General features: G+C 45.9%; 1 protein-coding gene across 3 annotated transcripts; it reads right to left on the reverse strand.

Annotated features, from left to right (window-relative positions):
* Positions 1 to 8551: 8551 nt before the first annotated feature.
* On the reverse strand, positions 8552 to 23516 carry LOC140208239 (uncharacterized). Of its 3 annotated transcripts, none has more exons than XR_011888703.1 (3): positions 23432 to 23516; positions 15430 to 18127; positions 8552 to 9178 (listed from the first exon to the last, which is right to left on the reverse strand). XR_011888703.1 is itself a non-coding variant. In XM_072276766.1 (2 exons), exon 2 carries the CDS (start codon positions 17709 to 17711, stop codon positions 16338 to 16340), a length of 1374 nt encoding a protein of 457 aa, XP_072132867.1. In that variant the 5' UTR covers positions 17712 to 18127; positions 23432 to 23516; the 3' UTR covers positions 12380 to 16337. The 3 variants fall into 3 exon arrangements, 1 of the variants encoding a protein (XP_072132867.1); XR_011888704.1 differs by lacking the exon at positions 23432 to 23516 and adding an exon at positions 21034 to 21079; XM_072276766.1 differs by lacking the exon at positions 8552 to 9178 and having other exon boundaries at positions 12380 to 18127.
* Positions 23517 to 24688: the final 1172 nt, after the last annotated feature.

Raw genomic sequence — 24688 nt, forward strand, 5'->3', positions numbered from 1 at the left:
AATGGGGTATTTGTAATCCAAGGTGAAAACCACACTAGGAGAAGAACGAGTAAACAGGTCCCATTGATCTTCCGTCGTCAGGCTCCAAATCCACTCTTGAGTTAGCCAAACGCAGCTTATCGCTAAGGGGACCGTCTTCGAGGGTAAACTACCTCCCAGGCAAGGGTAGACACACCGGTAGCCTCCACAGGGTCAGCCCTTCCACACACCGTGACAGCCACTGATCAATTACCCTGATCGATCCTCAACCCTCGCTTGTGGGCACTCGAAAGTTCCACCCAGTGACTCCTCTGTCACTGGCCTCCTTTCACTGACCGGTCGCCGTAACCGGTGTCCCACTGTGTGTCTCTGGGAGAGTCATCTGACCTTGCTTAAATAAACACGCTACGAAGCAACTGTGAACATCGAACTGTCCATCACATAACTCCGCCTCTCTCTCACCATGGCAACCAAGAAGCAACTGTGAACATCGAACTGTCCATCACATAACTCCGCCTCTCTCTCACCATGGCAACCAAGAAGCAACTGTGAACATTGAACTGTCCATCACATAACTCCGCCTCTCTCTCACCATGGCAACCAAGCAGCTGTGAACATCGAACTGTCCATCACATCACCCCGCCTCTCTCTCACCATGGCAACCAAGAAGCAACTGTGAACATCAAACTGTCCATCACATAGCTCCGCCTCTCTCTCACCATGGTAACCAAGAAGCAACTGTGAACATCGAACTGTCCATCACATAGCTCCGCCTCTCTCTCACCATGGCAACCAAGAAGCAACTGTAAACAGCGAACTGTCCATCACATAACTCCGCCTCTCTCTCACCATGGTAACCAAGAAGCAGGCAGCAGTACTGTAGACAGTTTCTCTCTCTCTCTCATTTAAAGGCACAGTCCATGTCCACCACGAGTACTTCCCCACATTCACAGTAGGTGATCGGCCTCTCCCGAGTGTGAACACGCTGATGTTCCTTCAGTTGAGATGATTGAATGAATCCCTTCCCACGGACAGAGCAGGTGAACGAACATTTCCTTGTGTGTCAGTAGGTGAAATGACCAATTGAAACCCTTCCCACAGACTGAACAAGTGAATGGTCACTCCCTGGTGTGAAGTGACTGGTGTTTCAGTAGATGAGATGACCGAGTGAATCCCTTCCCACAGACTGAGCAGGTGAACGGCCTCTCCCCGGTGTGGACTCGCTGATGTTCCTTCAGTTGAGATGATTGAATGAATCCCTTCCCACGGACAGAGCAGGTGAACGAACATTTCCTTGTGTGTCAGTAGGTGAAATGACCAATTGAAACCCTTCCCACAGACTGAGCAAGTTAATGGTCACTCCCTGGTGTGAACTGACTGGTGTCTCAGTAGATGAGGTGAGCAAGTGAATCCCTTCCCACAGTCTGAGCAGGTGAACGGCCTCTCCCCGGTGTGAACTCGCTGATGTGCCTTCAGATGAGATGACTGAATGAAGCCCTTCCCACAGTCTGAGCAGGTGAACGGCCTCTCCCCAGTGTGAACTCGCTGATGTACCTTCAGTTCAAATGACTCTACGAATCCCTTCCCACACACTGAGCAGGTGAATGGCCTCTCCCCAGTGTGAACTGACTGGTGTCTCAGTACAGCAGATGACTTTGTGAAACCCTCTCCACAGACTGAGCAGGTGTACGGCCTCACCCCAGTGTGAATTCGCTGATGTACCTTCAGTTGAGATGACTGAGTGAATCCCATCCCACAGTCTGAGCAGGTGAACGGCCTCTCCCCAGTGTGAACTCGCTGATGTACCTTCAGATTAAATGAGCAAGTGAAACCCTTCCCACAGACTGAGCAGGTGAATGGCCTCTTTCCAGTGTGAACTCTCTGATGTACCTTCAGGTTACACGACTGAGTGAATCCCTTCCCACAGTCTGAGCAGGTGAATGGCCACTCCCCGGTGTGAACTGACTGGTGTCTCAGTAACTGAGATGACACAGTGAATCCCTTCCCACAGTCTGAGCAGGTGAACGGCCGCTCCCCGGTGTGAACTCGCTGGTGAGCCATTAGGTCAGATAACCGAGTGAATCCTTCCCCACAAATTCAGCAGATGACCAGCCTCTGTTCGAAGTGAACTGACCGGTGTGTCCACAGGTGGGAAGACCGACTGAATCCCTTCTCACACACAGAACAGGTGAATGGCCTTGTCCCAGTGTGAACTTGCTGATGTACCTTCAGTTGAGATGACCGACTGAATCCATTCCCACTGTCTGAGCAGATGAATGGGTTCTCCCCTTTGTTGACGTACAGCTGGGATTTTCTTTTATCTACTGTCAGTTTAAAGTGCCACAGTTTTAAAGCCATGAAAACATTTTCTGCCCAGATGAATGGTTGGTCTGCACAGCTGTTAAAAGGAATTAAATGAACATTAGTATTATTTAATGTTCTTGTCACAGAGTCATAGAAAAGTACAACACACAAACAGGCCCTTTGGCCCATCTAGTTTGTGTTGAACTATTTAAACTATCTACCCCTGTACCCCTACCATCCAGGTACCTATACAAACTTCTTACACGTTGAAATTGAGCTCGCATGCACCAGTTGGACTGTCTGCTCATTCCACACCTGGATGACCGTCTGTGTGAAAAATTTTCCTCTCATGTTCCCCTTAATGTTTCACCTTTCACCCTTAATCCATGGCCTCTGGTTGTAGTCCCACACCATCTCAGTGGAAAAAGCCAGCTTGCATTTACCCCATCTATAACCCTCATAATTTTGGCACACCTCCATCAAATCTCCCCTTGAGCTTCTACATTCCAAGGAATAAAGCCCTGACCTGTTCAATCTTTCCTTATAACCCAAGTCCTCCAGACCTGGCAACATTCTTGTGAATTTTCTCTGAACTCTTTCAACCTCTTTTACATCTTTCCTGTAGGTAGGTGATAAAACTGCACACAACACTCAAAATTAGGCCTCACCAATGTCTCGTGCATTCATCTCCTGCACTCAGTACTTTGGTTCATGAAGGCCAATATGCCAAAATCTTTCTTTCCATCCCTATTTAACTGTGATACCACCTTCAGTGAATTATGGACATGTATTCCCAGATCCCTTCCTTCTACAGCACCCCTCAGTGCCCGACCGTTCACTGTGTAAGACCCAGGTCCTATCAAAATGCAACACCTCGCACTTGTCTCCATTAAATTCCATTTTGCATTTCTCCAGCTGGTCCAGATCACACTGCAAGCCATTATACCCTTCCTCACTGTCCACTACACCCCCAATCTTAGTGTCATCCAGAAATCTGCTGATCCAGTTAACCACACTATCATCCAGATTACTGATCTAGATGACAAACAACAACAGATCCAGCACCGATCCCTGTGGCAAACCACTAGTCACAGGCCTCCGGTCAGAGAGGCAACCATCGGCTTCTCCCAAAACCAGTGTCTCATGCAATTTACTATCTTATCTTGAATGCTGAGTGACCGAACCTTCTTGACCCACTTCCCATATGAGACTTTGTCAAGTGCCTTGCTAAAGTCCATGTAGACAACATTCACTGCCTTGCCTTCATCCACTTTCCTGATAACTTCCTCCAGAGACTCTATTAGATTGGTTAGACATGACCTACCGTGCACAAAGCCATGCTGCCTATCCTTAATCTATCTATCCAAATACTTATATATCTGGTTCCTGCACGTAAGTTCCAATGACTTTCCCACTACTGATGTCAACCTCACTGATGTACAACTTCCTAGTTTATTTTTAGAGCCTTTCTTGAACAGCGGAACAACATTGGCTGTCCTCCAATCGTCCAGTACCACACCAGTCACTAAGGATTATTTAAATATATGTGCTTGGGCCCCAAGAATTTCTGCACTTGTCTTCCGCAGGGTCCTTGGGAACAATTTGTCAGGCCCTGGGGATTTATCCACACTAATTTGCCTTCAGACAGCAAACACCTCCACCTCTGCAATCTGTACAGGGTCCATGAAGTTGATGCCATTTTGCCTCACTTCTATAGACTCTGTGTCCATCTCCTGAGTAAACATGGATGCAAAAATAATATTTAAAATCTCCCCCATATATTTTGTCTCCTCATACAGATTACCATTCTGATGGTCCAGAGTGGGCATGTTTCTGTACTGAACTGGCCAAACGTGATTGGGAGGGGAAGCTGGTAAGAATGATGATGGAGCAGCAATGGCTGGAGTTTCTGGGAGCAATTCTGGAGCTGAGTGATCGATACATCCCAAAGAAGTGGAAGCATTAGAAAGGCAGGAGGACACAACCGTGGATGAAATGAGAAGCCAAAGCCAACATAAAAAGCAAAGAGAGGGCAAACAAAAGAGCAAAAGCTATTGGGAAGCTTTTAGAAAGCAACAGAAGATGACTAAAAAAGATGTCAGATGAGTTCAGGGTGTGGAATTATGATATTGTAGTCACTAATGAGTCTTTGTAGCACCCAACAGTCTGAGGCATTTGAAGGAACAAAATATCCGGGGCCTCAATATCTCTTGAAAACCGAGGTTCCCTGCACCAGTTACCTTTCAACTTTTATTTTGGCAGGCACATACAAACTAGACACCCTCAAAATTTCACTTCTGAAGGCCTCCCACTTACCAAGTACTCCTTTGTCAGAAAACGCCTGCCCAAACCACACTTGCCAGATCCTGTCTGATACCATCAAAATTGACCTTTCTCCAATTTAGAATCTCAACCCGTGGTTCAGACCATTCTTTTTCCATATTTACTTTGAATCTCATGGCATTATGATCACTAATTTCTGTCACCAGCCCTGGATCATTTCCTAACAGCTTATTGCACACTTCTATGTTGGGAATTCTACGAACTGATTAAGGACACATTTGACAAATTCTACCCCATCTAGTCCTTTTACAGTATGGGAGTCCTAATCAATATATGGAAAGTTAAAATCATTCACCGAATCAACCTTTGTTTCTTGGCATGGTCTGCAATCTCTCTACAAATTTGTTCCTCTAAATCCCTCAGACTGTTGGGTGCAACCAAGTCCCAATAATGGCTACTATATCATAATTCCCTGTCCTGAGCTCATCTGACTATCCTACGATGCTTCTTGCATTGTGATATACACAGCTCAGCACATTCATCGCACCATGCTCAACCATTTGATTGCTGACTCTATCTGAGGTCTGAACAACATCTGACTGGTGTCAAGAAAACAACCTCTCGCTCATTGTCACAAAGACAAAGGAGCTGATTGTGGATGACAGGAGGAATGGAGACAGGCTAACCCCTATTGACAACGGATCTGGGGTTGAGAGGGTGAACAGCTTTAAGTTTCTTGGCATAAACATCACCAAGGATCTCACATGGTCTGTACATACCGGCTGTGTTGTGAAAAAAGCACATCAGCACCCCTTTCACCTCAGATGGTTGAAGAAGTTTGGGATGGGGCGCCAAATCCTAAGAACTTTCTACAGGGACACAATTGAGAGCATCCTGACTGGCTGCATCACTGCCTGGTATGGGAACTGTACTTCCCTTAATCGCAGGAACCTGCAGAGAGTGGTGCAGACAGCCCAGCACATCTGTAGATGTGAACTTCCCACTATTCAGGACATTTACAGAGACAGGTGTGTAAAAAGGGCCCAAAGGATATTGGGGACCCAAATCACCACAACCACAAACTGTTCCTGCTGCTCCCATCCAGGAAACGGTACCACAGCAAAAAGACCAACAGGCTCCGGGACATCATCTTCTATCTGGCCATCAGACTGATTAATTCATGCTGATACAATTGCATAACTATGTTATATTGACTGTCCTATGTACAAACTATTTATTATAATTTACTATAAATTACACATTGCACATTTAGATGGAGATGTAATGTAAAGATTTCTACTCCTCATGTATATGAAGGATGTATGTCATTAAGTCAATTCAATTCAATTCAGCCTCTCCACTGTCTGTTCTGTCATTCTGGCTCCCATTTCCCCTACAACTTATTTTAACCACATCACCCCACTCCCCCAACTCTAGCACTAGCGAGCCTTATCACTAGGATATTGGTTCCCTCTTGTTCTGTTCCTCTAACTAACGAATCCCCTATCACCCGTTTGACTTTCCTCTGCCCGGTAATTCCCCCAAAATGTTTCTAAAGTGGTTCCACCTGTTGTTGGCGGGTTGGACACAAGAGTACTCTGCAATGGCTATTTAACCTCATTCCCCTTCCTGACTCTCACCCAGTTTCCTGTGTCCTGCACCTTGGGTGTAACTCACCTCTCTTCATGTCATATCTATCACCCCCTCCAACTCCCAGCTGATCCAAAATTCATCCATTTCAAGTTCCCACTCTGTAAAGTGCAGGGTTACAAGCTGCAGCTGGATGCACATCTTGTAGGTGAGGGCATCAGGGACACTGGAGGTCTCCCCACCTTCTCACCAATGTCCCCTCGAATTTGTAATGATGGGTGTGCACATAAATCTTGTACTGTACATTTTTTTACCCAGTGACAACATGTGCACTGTGAATTTTATATAGAGAGGTATTCCTTTCAACAGCTAGCAAATCACTGTCAGTAAGAACTTTGATCTCCTCTGGGTTTGATTGAGTTCATCTGCACTCTCTCACAACCTATGTAGCAGGCCTGAAACGGTTAATGAAGGATTTTTTCACCAGAACTTTTGCACATTGTCCATACCTGATTTGCTTGCTAAATGACACTTTAAAAAGTCAGAATTCCAAATATCACTCCACTTCCTCCCACTTGCAAATTCTCCAGCAACTTTTGCATCACCACAATACACACAGGTAACACCAGTTTCTGTATTGTACATAAATATTTTCCCTGAACCCTCCCCCAGGTGACTGACGGTGGTGAACTCAGTGATGGCAATGCCAATGAATATGAAGGGAAGGGCAGTAGTCTGTCTCATTGGAGTCTGGCACATTTGTGATGTGAAAGCTACTTGTTGCCCAGGACAAAGGTGTTTGATATCATTATGTACCCAGAGAGAGTGGGACAAAACATGTTCTCACGGGTAGAAAGTCCAGAACAAGAGGGGGTGGAACAAGCAACAGACACAAAATGCTGGGGGAACTCAGCAGGCCAGGCAGCATCTATGGAAAAGAGTACTAATGCTGAGTTCCTCCAGCAATTTGTGTGTGTTGCTCGGATTTCCAGCATCTGCAGATTTTCTCGTTTGTGACTGGAGGCAGAACAAAGGTGATTTTCACAACAGCTGATGTAAAAGATTTTGTTCCCTTTCTCCGAGTTCCCGATCCTTGCATTTAGACAGCTGGAGCTCAGCTCTGTCTGAGAGACCCATCGGTTCCCATTCCCTCATCAGCCGGAAGCTCCCCGGGGCCCGTGTACGGATGGTGGGGCTGAGAGAGAGGGAAGAGAGCAGGACTGTCCCGGGATTGCGGGTCACGGAGTCCGGAGTCACAGCAACTACCCGAAGTCGGTGTTGAAAACGCCGCCCGGTGAGACCCCCAACCCGGAGACCCCTTCTCACCTCAACCGATCATCCGGGGCCTTTTGTGCCCCGCGCGCTGGTGAGCTCGAGCTTGGTCGGTTTAACGGCTGGGCTACTAATCACGTGAGCAGCCCCTCCCCCACCCCTGTCAACTGTGGGTTCACGCGCTGCGCTATTCCCATTGCTGGGAAGCGATGTCAATCACTGCTTCCAACCAATAGCGGAGGCGGACCAGCCGAGAGGGCGTTACCCCCGCTGACACCGTCTCCCGAACTTTCCGTCACGGCGGGACGACCGTCAAAGTAAATGTCCGCTTTCTGATTTATTTCCATTTCCCTCCGAGGGAAGTTGGGGCGTTTGTGAAGCGTCTCCTGCGGCCGGAGTCTGATGTGTCGCTGAGAGGTAGGAGGAGACCGCTCAGCCCGTCGGTTTGATGCCGGTTCCCCGGGGAGGGAGAGGATGAAGACGGTGAGAGAGGGGGCGGACAGGATGTTTGTCCCGGTGGGGACAGGAGGGGCTCATCTGTGGAAATGTCTGAGCCCACGGTGGTGGCGATTCACCACATTGGGGGGCAAACACCGGCAGACTGTTGCCCTGCAAGCGGGGCCGATGGTCCGGACAAAGTGACAATTATTTGTGTTTTGTTGAGACTGTACCGGGAATATGGTGTAAAATCCCGCTCCCCACACTAACACCCAGACCCTGGACTGACACCAACCTACTGTCTTGTTTATTATTTATTGTAATGCCTGCACTGTTTTGCACACTTTATGCAGTCCTCAGTAGGTCTGGAGTCTCGTGTAATTTTGTGTGTTTTTTTTACGTAGTTCAGTGTAATTTTTGTATTGTTCATGTAGCACCATGGTCCTGAAAAACATTGTCTCGTTTTTACTGTGTACGGTACCAGCAGTTATGGTGGAAATGACAATATACAGTGACTTGACTTGACTCTGATCCTCCGCACTGCCAAGTCTTACCATTAATGCTATATTCTGCCATCATCTTTGACCTAATACAATGAACCAGCTCACACTTATCTGGGTTGAACTCCATTTGCCTCTTCTCAGCCCAGTTTTGCATCCTATCAATATAGATATAGATAGATAGATATACTTTATTAATCCCGAGGGAAATTTGGTTTCGTTACAGCCGCACCAACCAAGAATAGAGTGTAGACATAGCAATACAAAAACCACAAACAATCAAACACCAAAATGCAAACTATGCCAGATGGAAAATAAGTCCAGGACCAGTCTATTGGCTCAGGGTGTCTGACCCTCCACGGGAGGAGCTGCATGTTCGATGGCCACAGGCAGGTACGACCTCCCGTGCTGCCAAGTGTTGTATCACGGTGGAATGTGGCCGAAGTCCAACAGTAAAAAGTTCGATATCCAGTCTGCAAACACGTTCCTCAATCATAATATACCCCGGATTGCACTATCCGTTGTTAGCCAGATCAGTAAGCACCGAACTCCTTTACGCTTACTGCTCTCAGTGCACTTCCGGTCAGCCGGAATGGTATTACCCACCGAACTCCTCTTCTCCAAAAGTCTCTGTTGTCTCGACCCGGTCCTCTTTCCTCGGCTTTGTGATCCCCCTCTGTGTGTTTTCCTCCGGATTTCAGCAGGGGTGGCCGCCGCTCTGTTCGCTAAGCCAGACGGTGTTTGCTGGTCCGTGAAATATACAATGCGACCTTGCTTCTGTCTCGCATGTTGGGATGTAACCATTTCCAGTGCTAAAGAAAACACAAAGAAAACTCTCTCTACCAGCATGTTAGACAGCGTGCAGCTTCGACGTGTTACCGTGAGAAAAAAAATACAAAAAATAACGGAAATTAAAAAGTAAGAAGAATAGATCGGATTGGCTGTACCAGGCTGCATGCACGACTGGTGCATGTGCAAGATATATCTTCAAGCCAACACTTTAGATAAAATTTTAGTATCAAAATTGAGTAAAGAGATAGGTCTATACGAAGAGCATTTAGTAGGATTCATATTCTTTTTGAGAATGAGCAAAATGGAAGCTCCGTAAAAAGACTCTGGTTGTCCTCCTTCCTGTAAGGGTAGAACATAAATGTGGTATAAGCAAGGAGGAAAAAGCCTAATAAAATTCTCCAGAGAATCCACCGGGTCCTGGGGATTTCCCAGAATGCAATTCTCAAATAGCCTGAGCAATTTCATCCTGGGAAATAGGTTGATCCAATTGCCTACGATCATCTAATGAAAGATTAGGAATATTTAATTGATCTAAAAAATTATTCATTGCAATATTATCATTAACAGAGTCAGATCTATACAATTTAGAATAAAATTCTCTAAAAGTTCATTAATTTCAAGGTGGTCAGTTGTCATGTCCCCATTAATTTTATGTATTTCTTTAATTTGCCGCTTGGCTGAAAATGGCTTCAATTGATTAGCCAGTAGCTTACCAGTTTTATCTCCGTGAATATGAAGTTGACTTCTATCTTTTAAAAGTTGGCTTTCAATTGGATATGTTAAAAGAAGATCATATTTAGTTTTAGTTTCAATACGTCTCTTATATGTTTCAGGATCAGGTACAGAAGCATATTTATGGTCCAGTTGCTTTAACTGATTGGCTAATTCATTTCTTTCTTTGTTAGCTTTTCTAATGATGTTTGCAGTATAAGAAATAATTTGACACCGGATGTATGCTTTAAAAGTATCCCATATAATCAGGCTAGACGCCTCTTCCAACGTATTTTCTTCAAAAATAAAGAGTAATTTGATTCTCCATAATTTTTTTTAAAAATCCTCATCGGATAACAGAGTTGAATTAAATCGCCAAAATCTACTCATGGGGATAGGACCAGGAAGATTTAAAGATAGAATTACAGGAGAGTGGTCAGAGATAGCAATCTCTTTATATTCAATTGATCGAACTAATGGAATCATTTGACTATCAATAAAAATAAAGTCAATCCCGGTATAAGAATGATAGACATGAGAGAAAAAAGAATACTCCCTGTCCGTCAGATGCAGAAACTGCCAAGCATCAACTATACCACATTTAGTTAGAAAAGATTGGATAAACAAAGCTGATTTATTAAGTGTGGCTGGTTTAACAAATGAGCGATCAAATACTGGATCTAACCAGCAGTTAAAATCTCCTCCCATCACAAGGGAGTAGGTACACAAATCTGGCAAATATGAAAATAGACGTTCAAAAAATCCTGGATCATCTACGCTGGGGTCATAAACATGAGCAAAAACAATCAACTTACTGTCTGAACTCCCTGATACAATAACAAATCGACCATTAGGGTCCGAAACAACTTTATGCTGAATAAAGGAAACTGTAGTATCTACAAAAATCGAAACTCCACGTGATTTTGCGTTAAACGAAGAGTAGAATTGCATACCCTTCCACCCAGTAAAAAAAAACGTAAGGTATCACAGCTGTGTATGTGTGTTTCTTGTAAAAAAAAATAATGGGTGCTTTCATTTTTTTAATATAAGCAAACACTTTGTTCCTTTTGGTGGGGTGATTCAGCCCTTTCACATTCAAACTAAACAGGTTAATATTTTGAACCATTTTAAATACCAATCAACAAGTAATTAAAAGATCTGGCCATAAGTTATTAAAACTAGAAAGCAAACGGTAAAGTAAGGTATTCAAACAAACAATCATATATTCAACCCAACACAGCTCCCAGAGAGAAATAGGCCCTACCCCCTCCCCTACCCAAAGCGAGAAAGCTGGCCAATAGACAGTCAGCGAGCTGAGAACTAAGTACCGGCCCCCAAAAATCCCGTTGACAGAAAAAACTCCAGTCCTGCAAGGTCATTATGCCCCTACCAAGACACAACATAAAAAGCAAAATAACTCAGTATTCGAAAATATGAAAGGATCACTTTAAACAAATTCAAAGAAAGCTGTATTAAAATAAAGCCTCAAAAAGGGATAAAATAAAGTAGTATCAAAAAATATATAACAAAAGACAATATATGAACAGCCAAAACGTAACCTTATTTCAAATTCATATTAACAGAAGAAAAAAACTTGATCAAATAAGTATAACAGTTTTAGAATTCATCCTTCAGAAACTCCTTTGCATCTTCAACTGAATTTATTCTTTTTCGCAATCCGTTCTTCAAAACAATACTCAGACGTGCAGGGAACTGAAGAGATGGTTTATACCCTTTATCATAAAATTCCGACATAACTTCTTTATATTTCATGCGATCAGCCAAAACTTCAGGTGAATAGTCTTCCACAAATCTAACCTTGTAATTTTGGAAATCGATCATTCCTTGTCTCCGGGTATGGTGAATTAAAAGGTTCTTAATACGAAATTCATGAAAGGCTAGTCTGACCGATCTGGGTTTCACTGCCAAGGACAATGGCTTCAAAGTCAGAGAGCAAAAAGCTCCATCGAGCTTCGGCTCGGAAGTGAATAAAGCAGGAAAAAGCTGCTTCAGAAAGTTTGCAAAAAAACTTCGTAGGGTCAGCGCCTTCAATTGATTTTTCAAGACCCAGGATTCGCAAGTTACTTCTCCTATTTCTATTTTCGATCTGATGATCCTTCTCAGCATTTTATCATTGGATAAAGATAACTCTTTGCAGAGTTTAATTGTATCTTCAACGTCCTCAGCCTCACAGTATTCTCCTGAATTTGGTTCTCATGCTCAAATAAAGTTCACTGAATTGTATCCAATTTGCTGTTAAGCTGTTGAAACTCTTTACAGAATTCCTACTTTTGCCGTTTAAGGAAGTCACTGATTGAATCCAAAGTGACTGCGGATTCATCTTCTGTTTCTCTTTCTTTTGCAAACGCTTTGGTTCTTTTCCCAGCCACAGTAAAGCAGTATTGAAGTATTATAATAAGGTTTCAAAAAAAAAGACTGGTAGAGACACTTAAGTAAACAGGGTAGGAGCAATCGAAAAGCGACCAACAGGGCTCTGACTGCTTCTTATATCTAACATCTGCTTCCTTCTTCCACTTGACGAGTTGCCTCGCGTGTTTCGTCAGCCACGGTTCCCTTTTCCGACCATTTTTTCCTTGCCTCAGTGGGACAAACCTATCCTGAACCCAGCACAAGTTGTCCCTAAACTTCCTCCACATTACTTCTGTGCTTTCACCTTTCAACACCTGTTTCCAATTTACTCTCACTAGTTCCTGCCTCATCCATTCATAGTTAGCCCTTCTCCAGTTAAGCACTTTCCCATTTTGTCTGTTTTTATCCTTTTCCATAGCTATGCTGAGGCTAAGTGAGTTGTGGTCACTCTCACCAAAATGCTCCCCCACCAAGATGTCTGCCACCTGACCAGGTTCATTACCCAGAACTAGATCCAGTATGGCCTCTCCTCTCGTCGAACGGTCCACATACTGTGTCAGGAATCCTTCTTGAACACCCCTGACAAATTCAGCCCCATCTATCCCCCTTGCAGTCAGGAGGTGCCAGTCAATATGAGGGAAGTTGAAATCACCCATAACTACAACCCTGTATTTCCTGCACCATTCTAAAATCTGCCTGCTTATCTGCTTCTTGATGTCCCGAGGGCTATTTGGGGGCCTATAGACCACTCCCGGCACAGTGATTGATCCCTTCCTATTTTTGACTTCCACCCACACTGACTCAGTGGACACTCCCTCTGCAGCATCCTCCCTTTCTACAGCCGTGATACTATCCCTGACCAGTAATGTTACTCCCTCCCCCTTTTCTACCTCCCATCCTATTCCTTTAAAACACCTAAACCCCGGTACCTGCATCAGCCAATCCTGCCCTTCCTCCAGCCAAGTTTCAGCAATGGCCACAACATCGTAGTTCCATGTACTGATCCATGCTCTAAGTTCATCCCCTTTATTCCTAATACTCCCAGCGTTGAAATAGACACACTTCAACCCCTCAAACTGGCTACATGTATGTTTTGTCCCCTGCCTGTCCTTCCTCACCAACTCAGAACACACAGCATCATACCCTTCTCCTTCTACCCTCATCTCTGCACTCACATTCTGATTCCCACCCCCCTGACAAACTAGTTTAAACCCTCCCCAACAGCTCCAGCAAACCTGCCCACCAGGATATTGGTCCCTTTCCAGTTCAGGTGCAGCCCGTCCTTGTTGTACAGGTCAGACCTTCCCCAGAAGAGATCCCAATGATCCAGAAATCTGAACCCCTGCCCCCTGCACCAACTCTTCAGCCACACATTCAACTGCCATGACTTCCAATTCCTACCCTCTCTGTCTCGTGGCACAGGCAGCAATCCTGAGATTACCACCCTTGAGGTCCTGCTTTTTAACTTTTTCCCCTAACTCCCTATATTCCTTCTTCAGGACCTGATCCCTACTCCTATCTATGTCATTGGTCTCCACATGGACCACCACATCTGGCTGCTCACCCTCTCTCCTGAGAATACCGAGAACTCCATCCGAGATATCGTGGACCCTGGCACCAGGGAGGCAACAGACCATCCGGGATTCTCGATCTTTCCCACAGAACCACTTATCTGTCCCCTTTACTATCAAATCCCCTATCACTACTGCTCTTCTCTTTTCCCTCCTTCCTTTCTGAGCTGAGAGTTCAGTCTCGGTGCCAGACACACAACCACTACAACTTGTCCATGGCAGGTTGTCCCCACCAACAGTATCCAAAATGGTACGCTTATTGTTGATGGGAACGGCCACTAGGGGTGCTCTGCTCTTTCTGTCTATTCCCCTTCCCTCTCCTGACAGTCACCCAGTTACCTGTCTCCTGACTGTCTCCCTGCAACTCCAGTCTATTACTGCCTCCGCCCCCCGAATGGTCCGAAGTTCATCCAGCTCCAGCTCCAGTTCCCTAACTCGGATTGACAAGACCTGTAGCTGGATGCACCTCTTGCAGGTTTAACCATATAACCATATAACAATTACAGCACGGAAACAGGCACCATCTCGGCCCTTCTAGTCCATGCCGAACTCTTACTCTCACTTAGTCCCACCAACCTGCACTCAGCCCACAACCCTCCATTCCTTTCCTGTCCATATATCTATCCAATTTAACTTTAAACGACAACATCGAACTTGCCTCAACCACTTCTGCTGGAAGCTCGTTCCACACAGCTACCACTCTCTGAGTAAAGAAGTTCCCCTCATGTTACCCCTAAACTTTTACCCTTTAACTCTCATCTCATGTCCTCTTGTTTGAACCTCCCCCACTCTCAAGAAGCCTATCCATGACAACTCTATCTATCCCCCTCATAATTTTAAATACCTCTATCAAGTCCCCCATCAACCTTCTACGCTCCAAAGAATAAAGACCTAACTTATGCAACCTTTCTCTGTAACTTAGGAGATGAAACCCAGGCAACATTTTAGTAAATCTCCTCTGTACTCTCTCAATGTTATTGACATCTTTCCTATAATTTGGTGACCAGAACTGTACACAATACTCCAAATTTGGCCTTACCAATGCCTCATACAGTTTCAACATAACATCCCAACTCCTGTACTAAATGCTCTGATTTATAAAGGTCAGCATACCAAAAGCTTTCTTCACCACCCTATCCACATGAGACTCCACCTTCAGGGAACTATGCACCATTATTCCCAGATCCTTCTGTTCTACAGCATTCTTCAATGCCCAACCATTTACCATGTATGTCCTATTTTGATTAGCCCCACCAAAATGTAGCACCTCACATTTATCAGCATTAAACTCCATCAGCCATCTTTCAGCCCACTCTTCTAAGTGGTCTAAATCTCTCTGCAAGCTTTGAAAACCTTCTTCATGATCCACAACTCCACCTATCTTAGTATCGTCTGCATACTTACTAATCCAATTTACCACCCCATCATCCAGATCATTAATATATATGACAAACAACATTGGACCCAGTACAGATCCCTGAGGTTTAGTCATCAGAGACAATTGTGCTGTCCCTCACTTCCCACATCCTACAATCGGAGCACTGGACTGCCCTATCTACTGCCTGCATTACCAACTCCTAAGTTAATCAAAATAATTAAAGGAACATACCCAGCCTTACCTTACTGGGAGCAAGCTCATCCTCTGCCGCTGCTCGCCGAAACATCTCGAGCCAAAGCCTCAAAGCTCCACTCCTTCACTGGCCGCTCTCCACTCCAGTCCCATTAAAGGTGAATATGCAGCAGAGGAAACTGCTCCCATGCCCAGTGACCAGGGTGCAGACTGGGTGTGGTGAGCAGCAGCAATAATTGCAGAGTTCAGCACCGACAGTCACTCTCGAAATTGCATTCAGCAACGGTGATGGACAAATATCCAGCATGCAGCTTATTAAAACTTTCTCCTCAGTGTGAACCCGGTAGGGTGTCACAAGTGTAACATGCTGTAAGGTTTCACTGCTAATGGAATGGCCTCTCTGCAATGTATCACTGCTGAGGTAATGGTTTCTCTGTAGCAGTAATGTTTAGGTTATGACTAGAGATAACAGGGTTTTGGAGTGCAGGGCTATCCAATGAGAGAAATGTTGTTCTTTCTTGTGAGTCTGGAAGAGAGATTTTCACTGTATTTTGCTGGGGAGAGATGAGAAGACATGAATGGACGGAGTGGGCTCTTTTTCTTCTTCATTATTTTTTTTTACTCGCCCTATAGTCAAAGAAAGAACTACAAAGCCCAATCGTTTAATCGCATATTATGTATCGTTTGTTATTTTGGGGTACTGATTTGTAACAGGGGACACATCGTGCAGCATCCACCTAAATGATCTTTCTTAAATTTGGCCAGGCTGGGGGGCTATCACCCCCTATATTAAGCTGCTAGCTGAAACGAGAGTTACATAAGGTTAGATGACTGAGCGAATTGCTTCACACATTCCCAGCAGGTGAACGGCCTCTCCCCAGTGTGAACTCAATGATGGACATTTGGTGGCGATGGCTGAGAGAATCTCTTCCCAAAGTCCGAGCAGGTGATCAGCCTCTACCCAGTGTGAACTTGCTGGTGTCTCTGTAGGCTGGATGACCGACTGAATCTCTTCCCACACACTGAGCAGGTGAACGACCTCTCCCCTGTGTGAACACGCTGGTGTCTCTGAAGATGAGACAACCGAGTGAATCCCTTCCCACACACTGAGCAGGTGAATGGCCTCTCTCCAGTGTGAACTCGCTGGTGGCCCAGTAGTTGAGAGGACGAAGTGAATCCCTTTCCACACTCTGAGCAGGTGAATGGCCTCTCTCCAGTGTGAACTCGCTGATGTATCTTCAGTTGAGATAACTGAATGAATCCCTTCCCACAGTCTGAGCAGGTGAATGGCCGCTCCCCACTGTGAACTCGCTGGTGCGTCATTAGGGGGGATGACCGAGTGAATCCCTTCCCACAGTCTGAGCAGGTGAATGGCTTCTCCCCAGTGTGAACTCGCTGATGTATCTTCAGTTGCGATGAGCAAGTGAATCCCTCCCCACAGTCCGAGCAGGTGAATGGCCTCTCCCCAGTGTGAACTCGCTGATGTACCTTCAGGTGGGATGAGCAAGTGAATCCCTTCCCACAGTCCAAGCAGGTGAATGGCCTCTCCCCAGTGTGAACTGACTGATGTGTCAGTAGGAAGGATGACCGAGTGAATCGCCTCCCACAGTCTGAGCAGGTGAATGGCCTCCCTCCAGTGTGAACTCGCTGATGTATCTTCAGTTGGGATGATCGAGTAAATCCCTTCCCACAGTCAGAGCAGGTGAACGGCCTCTCCCCAGTGTGAACTCGCTGATGTACCTTCAGTTTGGATGATTGAGAGAATCCCTTCCCACAGTCCGAGCAGATGAACGGCCTCTCCCCAGTGTGAACTCGCCGATGTACCTTCAGTTGAGATGACTGAGTGAATCCCTTCCCACAGTCCGAGCAGATGAACGGCTTCTCCCCAGTGTGAACTCGCCGATGTACCTTCAGTTGGGATGAGGAAGTGAATCCCTTCCCACAGTTTGAGCAGGTGAACGGTCTCTCCCCAGTGTGAACTAACTGATGTGACAGTAGGTTGGCTGACTGAGTGAATCCCTTCCCACACACTGAGCAAGTGAACGGCCTCTCTCCAGTGTGAACTTGCCGATGTACCTTCAGTTCAGATGACTGACTGAATCCCTTCCCACAGTTTGAGCAGGTGAATGGCCTCTCCCCAGTGTGAACTGACTGATGTGTCAGTAGGGTGGATGACCGAGTGAATCCCTTCCCACACACTGAGCAAGTGAACAGCCTCTCTCCAGTGTGAACTCGCTGATGTACCTTCAGTTGGGATAATCGAGTGAATCCCTTCCCGCAGTCTGAGCAGGTGAACGGCCGGTCTCCAGTATGAACTCGCTGGTGAGCCATTAGGTCAGATGACCGAGTGAATCCTTCCCCACAAATTCAGCAGATGACCAGCCTCTGCCCAGTGTGAACTGACCGGTGTGTCCACAGGTGGGATGACCAACTGAATCCCTTCTCACACACAGAGCAGGTGAATGGCCTTGTCCGGTGTGAACTTGCTGATGTACCTTCAGTTAAAATGACCGACTGAATCCATTCCCACTGTTTGCTCAGTGAATCGGTTCCCTCCAACCCCCACTGTGTAAAATGATGGGTGTGCCAGTCGGTCAGATGACCGAGTGAATCCCTCCTCACAGTCTGAGTAGGAAGGATGATCGAGTGAATCCCTTGCTCCTCTTCTTAAATTATCTGGACAGAGACAGCAAAACTGGCATGTTGTGTTCGAGATTCCAGTAGACAAATTCCTTGTCATGTTTAACCTGTAAAAATATTTACAAAATCCATCAATGGGTGTCGGACAATATCTCAGATGAGGTCACTTGAGTTGTCAACGTGTGATCTGGGATCACTCTGTTCAACTTCACTGTTACCCAAGTCAGAGAGAGAAATCATCTTCTAACTGGGCACAGTGCTGTTACCTGGAATGACCATCAAATTCTCTGATGCTCTTCCTGTCTCTATAAGAATTGGACCTCTCTGCCATCTCCGATCTGTGACCCAGCTCAGTTTGACTCTCTGCGCTGGTATTATTCCCTGTTCCCACTGAGCTGCATGGGTTCCTGTCCCCACAGTAACTGAAACACTCTCACACGAATAGCCGGCAGTGCATTCCACGCACCCACCACTCTCTGTGTAAAAAACTTACCCCTGACATCCCCTCGGTATCTATTTCCAAGCACCTTAAAACTATCTCCCCTCGTGTTAGCCATTTCAGCCCTGGGAAAAAACCTCTGGCTACCCACATGATCAATGCCCCTCATCATTTCATACACCTAAAAAAGGCTCTAAACATAAACAAGGAAATTATACATTGCTTTGAGAATTTGTTGGAAGTATACAAAATTATGAGGGTATAGATAGGGTAAATGCAAGCAGCTTTTTCCACTGAGGTTGGGTGGGATGACAACCAGATGTCATGGGTAAGTGGGGAAGGTGAAAATTTAACGGGAACATTTGGAAAAGCTCTTTACTGAAATGGTCGTGAGAGTGTGGAATGAGATGTCAGCGCAAGTAGTGAATATGAGCTCGGTTTCGCCATTTAGAAGAAGTTTGGATGGGTCCTGGATGGTGGGGGTATGGAGGGCGATGGTCCCAGTGCAGGTAGTTGCATTGGACAGCTTAAAGCTTTTTTCGGCATTGACTAGATGGGCCAAATAGTCTGTTTCCGTTTGAACTTCTCCATGTTTCTATGACAGAGAAGCTGGCCAAACTTGTTTGGAAGGGAAAAGGTAGGAGTGACAATGGAGCAGCAATGGCTGGAGTTTCTGGGAGCAATTCGGGAGCTGAGTGATAGATACATCGCAAAGAAGTGGAAGCATTGGAAACGCAGGAGGACACAACTGTGGATGAAATGAGAAGACAAAGCCAACATAAAAGCCAAAGAGAGGGCAAACAAAAAAGCAAAAACTATTGGGAAGCTTTTAGAAACCACAGAAGACAACTTAAAAAAAGTTGGATCAGCTCGGGGGTGGAATTTTGATATTGTAGTCATTAATGAACCTTAGTAGCACCCAACATTCTGACGCATTTGGAGGAACAAAATATCCAAGGTTCCCTGTGCCAGTTACCTTTCAACTTTTATCTTGACAGGCATATACAAACTAGACACCCTCAAATTTTCACTTCTGAAGGCCTCCCACTTACCAAGTACTCCTTTGCCAGAAAACAGACTGTCCCAAACCACACTTGTCGGATCCTTTCTGATACCATCAAAATAGACCTTTCTCCAATTTAGAATCTCAACCCGTGGTGCACACCTCTCGTTTTCCGTAGTTACTTTGAATCTCATTGCATTATGATCACTAATTTCTGTCACCAGCCCTGGAACATTTCCTAACAGCTCATCGCACACTTCTACGTCAGGAATTCTACAAACTGATTAAGGGCACATTTGACAAACTCTACCCCCTTGAGTCCTTTTACAGTATGGGAGTCCCAGTCAATATATGGAAAGTTAAAATCACACTTTTGTTCCTTGTCATGGTCTGCAATCTCTCTACAAATTTGTTCCTCTAAATCCCTCAGACTGTTTGGTGCAACCAAGTCCCAATAATGGCTACAATATCATAATTCCCTGTCCAAGAGCTCATCTGGATTTCCTACGATGCTTCTTGCATTGTGATACACACAGCTCAGCACATTCATCGCACCATGCTCAACCATTTGATTGCTGACTCTGTCTGAGGTCTGAACAACATCTGACTGGTGTCAAGAAAACAAACTCTCTCTCATTGTCACAAAAACAAAGGAGCTGATTGTGGATGACAGGAGGAATGGAGACAGGCTAACCCCTATTGACATCAATGGATCTGGGGTTAAGAAGGTGAACAGCTTTAAGTTCCTCAGCATAAACATCACCAAGGATCTCACATATAACCATATAACAATTACAGCATGGAAACAGGCCATCTCAGCCCTTCTAGTCCATGCTGAATGCTTACTCTCACCTAGTCCCACCAACCTGCATTCAGCCCATAACCCTCCATTCCTTTCCTGTCCATATAGCTATCCAATTTTACTTTAAATGACAATATCGAGCCTGCCTCTACCACTTCTGCTGGAAGCTCATTCCACACAACTACCACTCTCTGAGTAAAGAAGTTCTCCTCATGTTACCCCTAAACTTCTGCCCCCTAACACTCAACTCATGTCCTCTTGTTTGAATCTCACCTACTCTCAATGAAAAAAGCCTATACACGTCAACTCTATCTATCCCCCTCATAATTTTAAATTCCACTGTCAAGACCCCCCTCAACCTTCTACGCTCCAAAAAAATAAAGACCCAACTTGTTCAACCTTTCTCTGTAACTGAGGTGCTGAAACCCAGGTAACATTCTAGTAAATCTCTGTCCTCTCTCTATTTTGTTGACATCTTTCCTATTATTCGGTGACCAGAACTGTACACAATACTCCAAATTTGGCCTTACCAATGCCTTGTACAATTTTAACATTACATCCCAGCTCCTATACTCAATGCTCTGATTTATGAAGGCCAGCATACCAAAAGCTTTCTTCACCACCCTATCCACATGAGATTCCACCTTCAGGGAATGATGCACCATTATTCCCAGATCCCTCTGTTCTACTGCATTCTTCAATGCCCTACCATTTACCATGTATGTCCTATTTTGATTAGTCCTACCAAAATGTAGCACCTCACACTTACCAGCATTAAACTCCATTTGCCATCTTTCATGTACATGGTCTGTACATACCGGCTGTGTTGTAAAAAGAGCACAGCAGCACCTCTTTCAACTCAGATAGTTGAAGAAGCTGGGGATGGGGCCCAAAATCCGAAGGTCTTTCTACAGGGACACAGAGAGTGGTGAATCTGTGGAATTCTCTGCCACAGGAAACAGTTGAGGCCAGTTCATTGGCTATATTTAAGAGGGAGTTAGATATGGCCCTTGTGGCTACGGGGGTCAGGGGGTATGGAGGGAAGGCTGGGGCGGTGTTCTGAGTTGGATGATCAGCCATGATCATAATAAATGGCGGTGCAGGCTCGAAGGGCCGAATTTTCTATGTTTCTATGTTTCTATGTTTCTATGACACAATTGAGAGCATCCTGACTGGCTGCATCACTGCCTGGTATGGGAACTGTACTTCCCTTAATCGCAGGAACCTGCAGAGAGTGGTGCGGACAGCCAGCGCATCTGTAGATGTGAACTTCCCACTATTCAGGACATTTACAGAGACAGGTGTGTAAAAGGGGCCCAAAGGATATTGGAGACCCAATTCACCACAACCACAAACTGTTCCTGCTGCTACCATCCAGGAAACGGTACCACAGCAAAGGGACCAACAGGCTCCGGGACATCATCTTCTACCAGGCCATCAGACTGATTAATTCATGCTGACACAATTCAATTTCTATGTTATATTGACTGTCCTGTGTACAAACTATTTATTATAAATGACTATAAATTACACATTGCACATTTAGATGGAGATGTAAAGATTTCTACTCCTCATGTATATGAAGGACGTATGCAATAAAGTCAATTTCATTCAATTCACCCTCTCCACTATCTGTTCTGTCATTCTGGCTCCCATTTCCCCTACAACTTATTTTAACCACATCACCCTCTCCCCACACTAGCACTAGCGAGCCTTACCACTGGGATATTAGTCCCCTCTTGTTCTGTTCCTCTAACTAACGAATCCCCTATCACCCCTTTGATTTTTCTCTGCCAGGTAATCTCAACAGTTTCTAAAGTGGTCCACCTGTTGTTGTGCGGGATGGACACAAGAGTACTCTGTGATGGCTATTTAACCTCATTCCCCTTCCTGACTCTCACCCAGTTTCCTGTGTCCTGCACCTTGGGTGTAACTCACCTCTCTTCATGTCATGTCTATCACCCCCTCCAACTCCTGGATGATCCAGAATTCATCCATTTCAAGTTCCAACTCCTTAAAGTGCAGGGTTACAAGCTGCAGCTGGATGCACATCATGTACGTCATGGCATCAGGGACACTGGAGGTCTTCCCACCTTCCCACCAATCTCCCCTCAAATTTGTAATGACCAGTGTGCACATAAAGCTTGTATTATGCAATTTTCCCACATGTGCACAGTGAATTTTATATAGAGAGGTATTCATTTTAACAGCTATCAAATCACTGTCTGTAAGAACTTGGATCTCCTCTGGGTTTGTTTAAGTTCATCTACACTCTCACACAACCTAAGTTGCAGGCCTGTAACAGGTAATGATGGATTTTCTTGTCAGAGCTTTTGCACTGTCCATATGTCATTTGCTTGCTAAATGACACTTAAAAAAGTCAGATTTTCAAATATCACTCCACTTCTTCCCACTTGCTTATTCTCCAGCAAAATTTGCATCGCCAGAATACGCACAGGTAACACCAGTTTCTGTATTGTAGACAAATATTTCCCCTGAACCCTCCCCCAGGTGACTGACGGTGGTGAACTCAGTGATGGCAATGCCAATGAATATGAAGGGAAGGGCAGTAGTCTGTCTCATTGGAGTCTGGCACGTTTGTGATGTGAAAGCTACTTGTTGCCCAGGGAAAAGGTGTTTGATATCATTATGTACCCAGAGAGAGTGGGGCAAAACATGTTCTCACGGGTAGAAAGTCCAGAACAAGAGGGGGTGGAAAAAGCAACAGACACAAAATGCTGGAGGAACTCAGCAGGCCAGGCAGCATCTATGGAAAAGAGTACTAATGCTGAGTTCCTCCAGCAATTTGTGTGTGTTGCTCGGATTTCCAGCATCTGCAGATTTTCTCTTGTTTGTGACTGGAGGCAGAACAAAGGTGATTTTCACAACAGCTGATGTAAAAGATTTTGTTCCCTTTCTCCGAGTTCCCGATCCTTGCATTTAGACAGCTGGAGCTCAGCTCTGTCTGAGAGACCCATCGGTTCCCATTCCCTCATCAGCCGGAAGCTCCCCGGGGCCCGTGTACGGATGGTGGGGCTGAGAGAGAGGGAAGAGAGCAGGACTGTCCCGGGATTGCGGGTCACGGAGTCCGGAGTCACAGCAACTACCCGAAGTCGGTGTTGGAAACGCCGCCCGGTGAGACCCCCAACCCGGAGACCCCTTCTCACCTCAACCGATCATCCGGGGCCTTTTGTGCCCCGCGCGCTGGTGAGCTCGAGCTTGGTCGCTTAAACGGCCGGGCTACTAATCACGTGACCAGCCCCTCCCCACCGCTGTCAACAGAGGAGTCAGGCGCTGCTGTATTCCCATTGGTACGAAGCGATGTCAATCACTGCTTCCACCCAATAGAGGAGGCAGGCCAGCCCAGAGGGCGTTACCCCCGATGACTCCGTCTCCCGAACTTTCCGTCACGGCGGGACAACCGTCAAAGTAAATGTCCGCTTTCTGATTTATTTCCATTTCCCTCCGAGGGAAGTTGGGGCGTTTGTGAAGCGTCTCCTGCGGCCGGAGTCTGATGTGTCGCTGAGAGGTAGGAGGAGACCGCTCGGCCCGTCGGTTTGATGCCGGTTCCCCGGGGAGGGAGAGGATGAAGACGGTGAGAGAGGGGGCGGACAGGATGTTTGTCCCGGTGGGGACAGGAGGGGCTCATCTGTGGAAATGTCTGAGCCCACGGTGGTGGCGATTCACCACATTGGGGGGCAAACACCGGCAGACTGTTGCCCTGCAAGCGGGGCCAATGGTCCGGGCAAAGTGACAATTATTTGTGTTTTGTTGAGACTGTACCGGGAATATGGTGTAAAATCCCGCTCCCCACACTAACACGGGTCACACAGACCAAAGAACAAACTGCCGGAGGAACTCAGTGGGTCGGGCAGCATCTGTGGAGGGAAATGGACCGTCAACATTTCGGGCCGAGACCCTCCCTCTGGACTGAGAGTGGACGGGAAATAGTCCGAGAAAAGAGGTGAGGGGTGGGGATGGGGCAAGAGCTGGGGAGTGAGAGGTGGATCCAGGTGAGGGGGAGGTGGGAAGGTGGAAATAGTGACGGGGGTGGGAGGTGAGTGGTTGGGGCAACACGGGGCTGCAGAAGATGGAAATTAATTCCATAGAGGATTAACAAAGAGGTTAGAGAGTATTTGTTATGGAGAGTGCAATGAAGATTCACCAGACTGATGCCTGGAATGGTGGGGTCATCATATGAAGAAAGATCAAATGTGATAACCCTTTCAATTAGAGAATCGAGGACTGAGAGTTGATCACATTGAAATGCACAACATCATTACAGGCTGAACCAGGGATCCCAGTCTCTGAAAAAGGGGGTGGACTGTCCGGGACTGAGACAAGGGGAAATGTCTCCAATCCGAGGGTGGTGAATGTCTGTAAATCCCCACCACAGAGGCCGGTGAAGACTCAGTGATCATCCT

The sequence above is a fragment of the Mobula birostris genome, chromosome 13 (assembly GCF_030028105.1).
Source record: "Mobula birostris isolate sMobBir1 chromosome 13, sMobBir1.hap1, whole genome shotgun sequence".
Taxonomy (NCBI): domain Eukaryota; kingdom Metazoa; phylum Chordata; class Chondrichthyes; order Myliobatiformes; family Myliobatidae; genus Mobula; species Mobula birostris.

Bases quoted from the DNA above. Each gene is read 5' to 3' on its own strand.
- LOC140208239 (XM_072276766.1), bottom strand. From the start codon at position 17,711: ATGGCTCACCAGCGAGTTCATACTGGAGACCGGCCGTTCACCTGCTCA.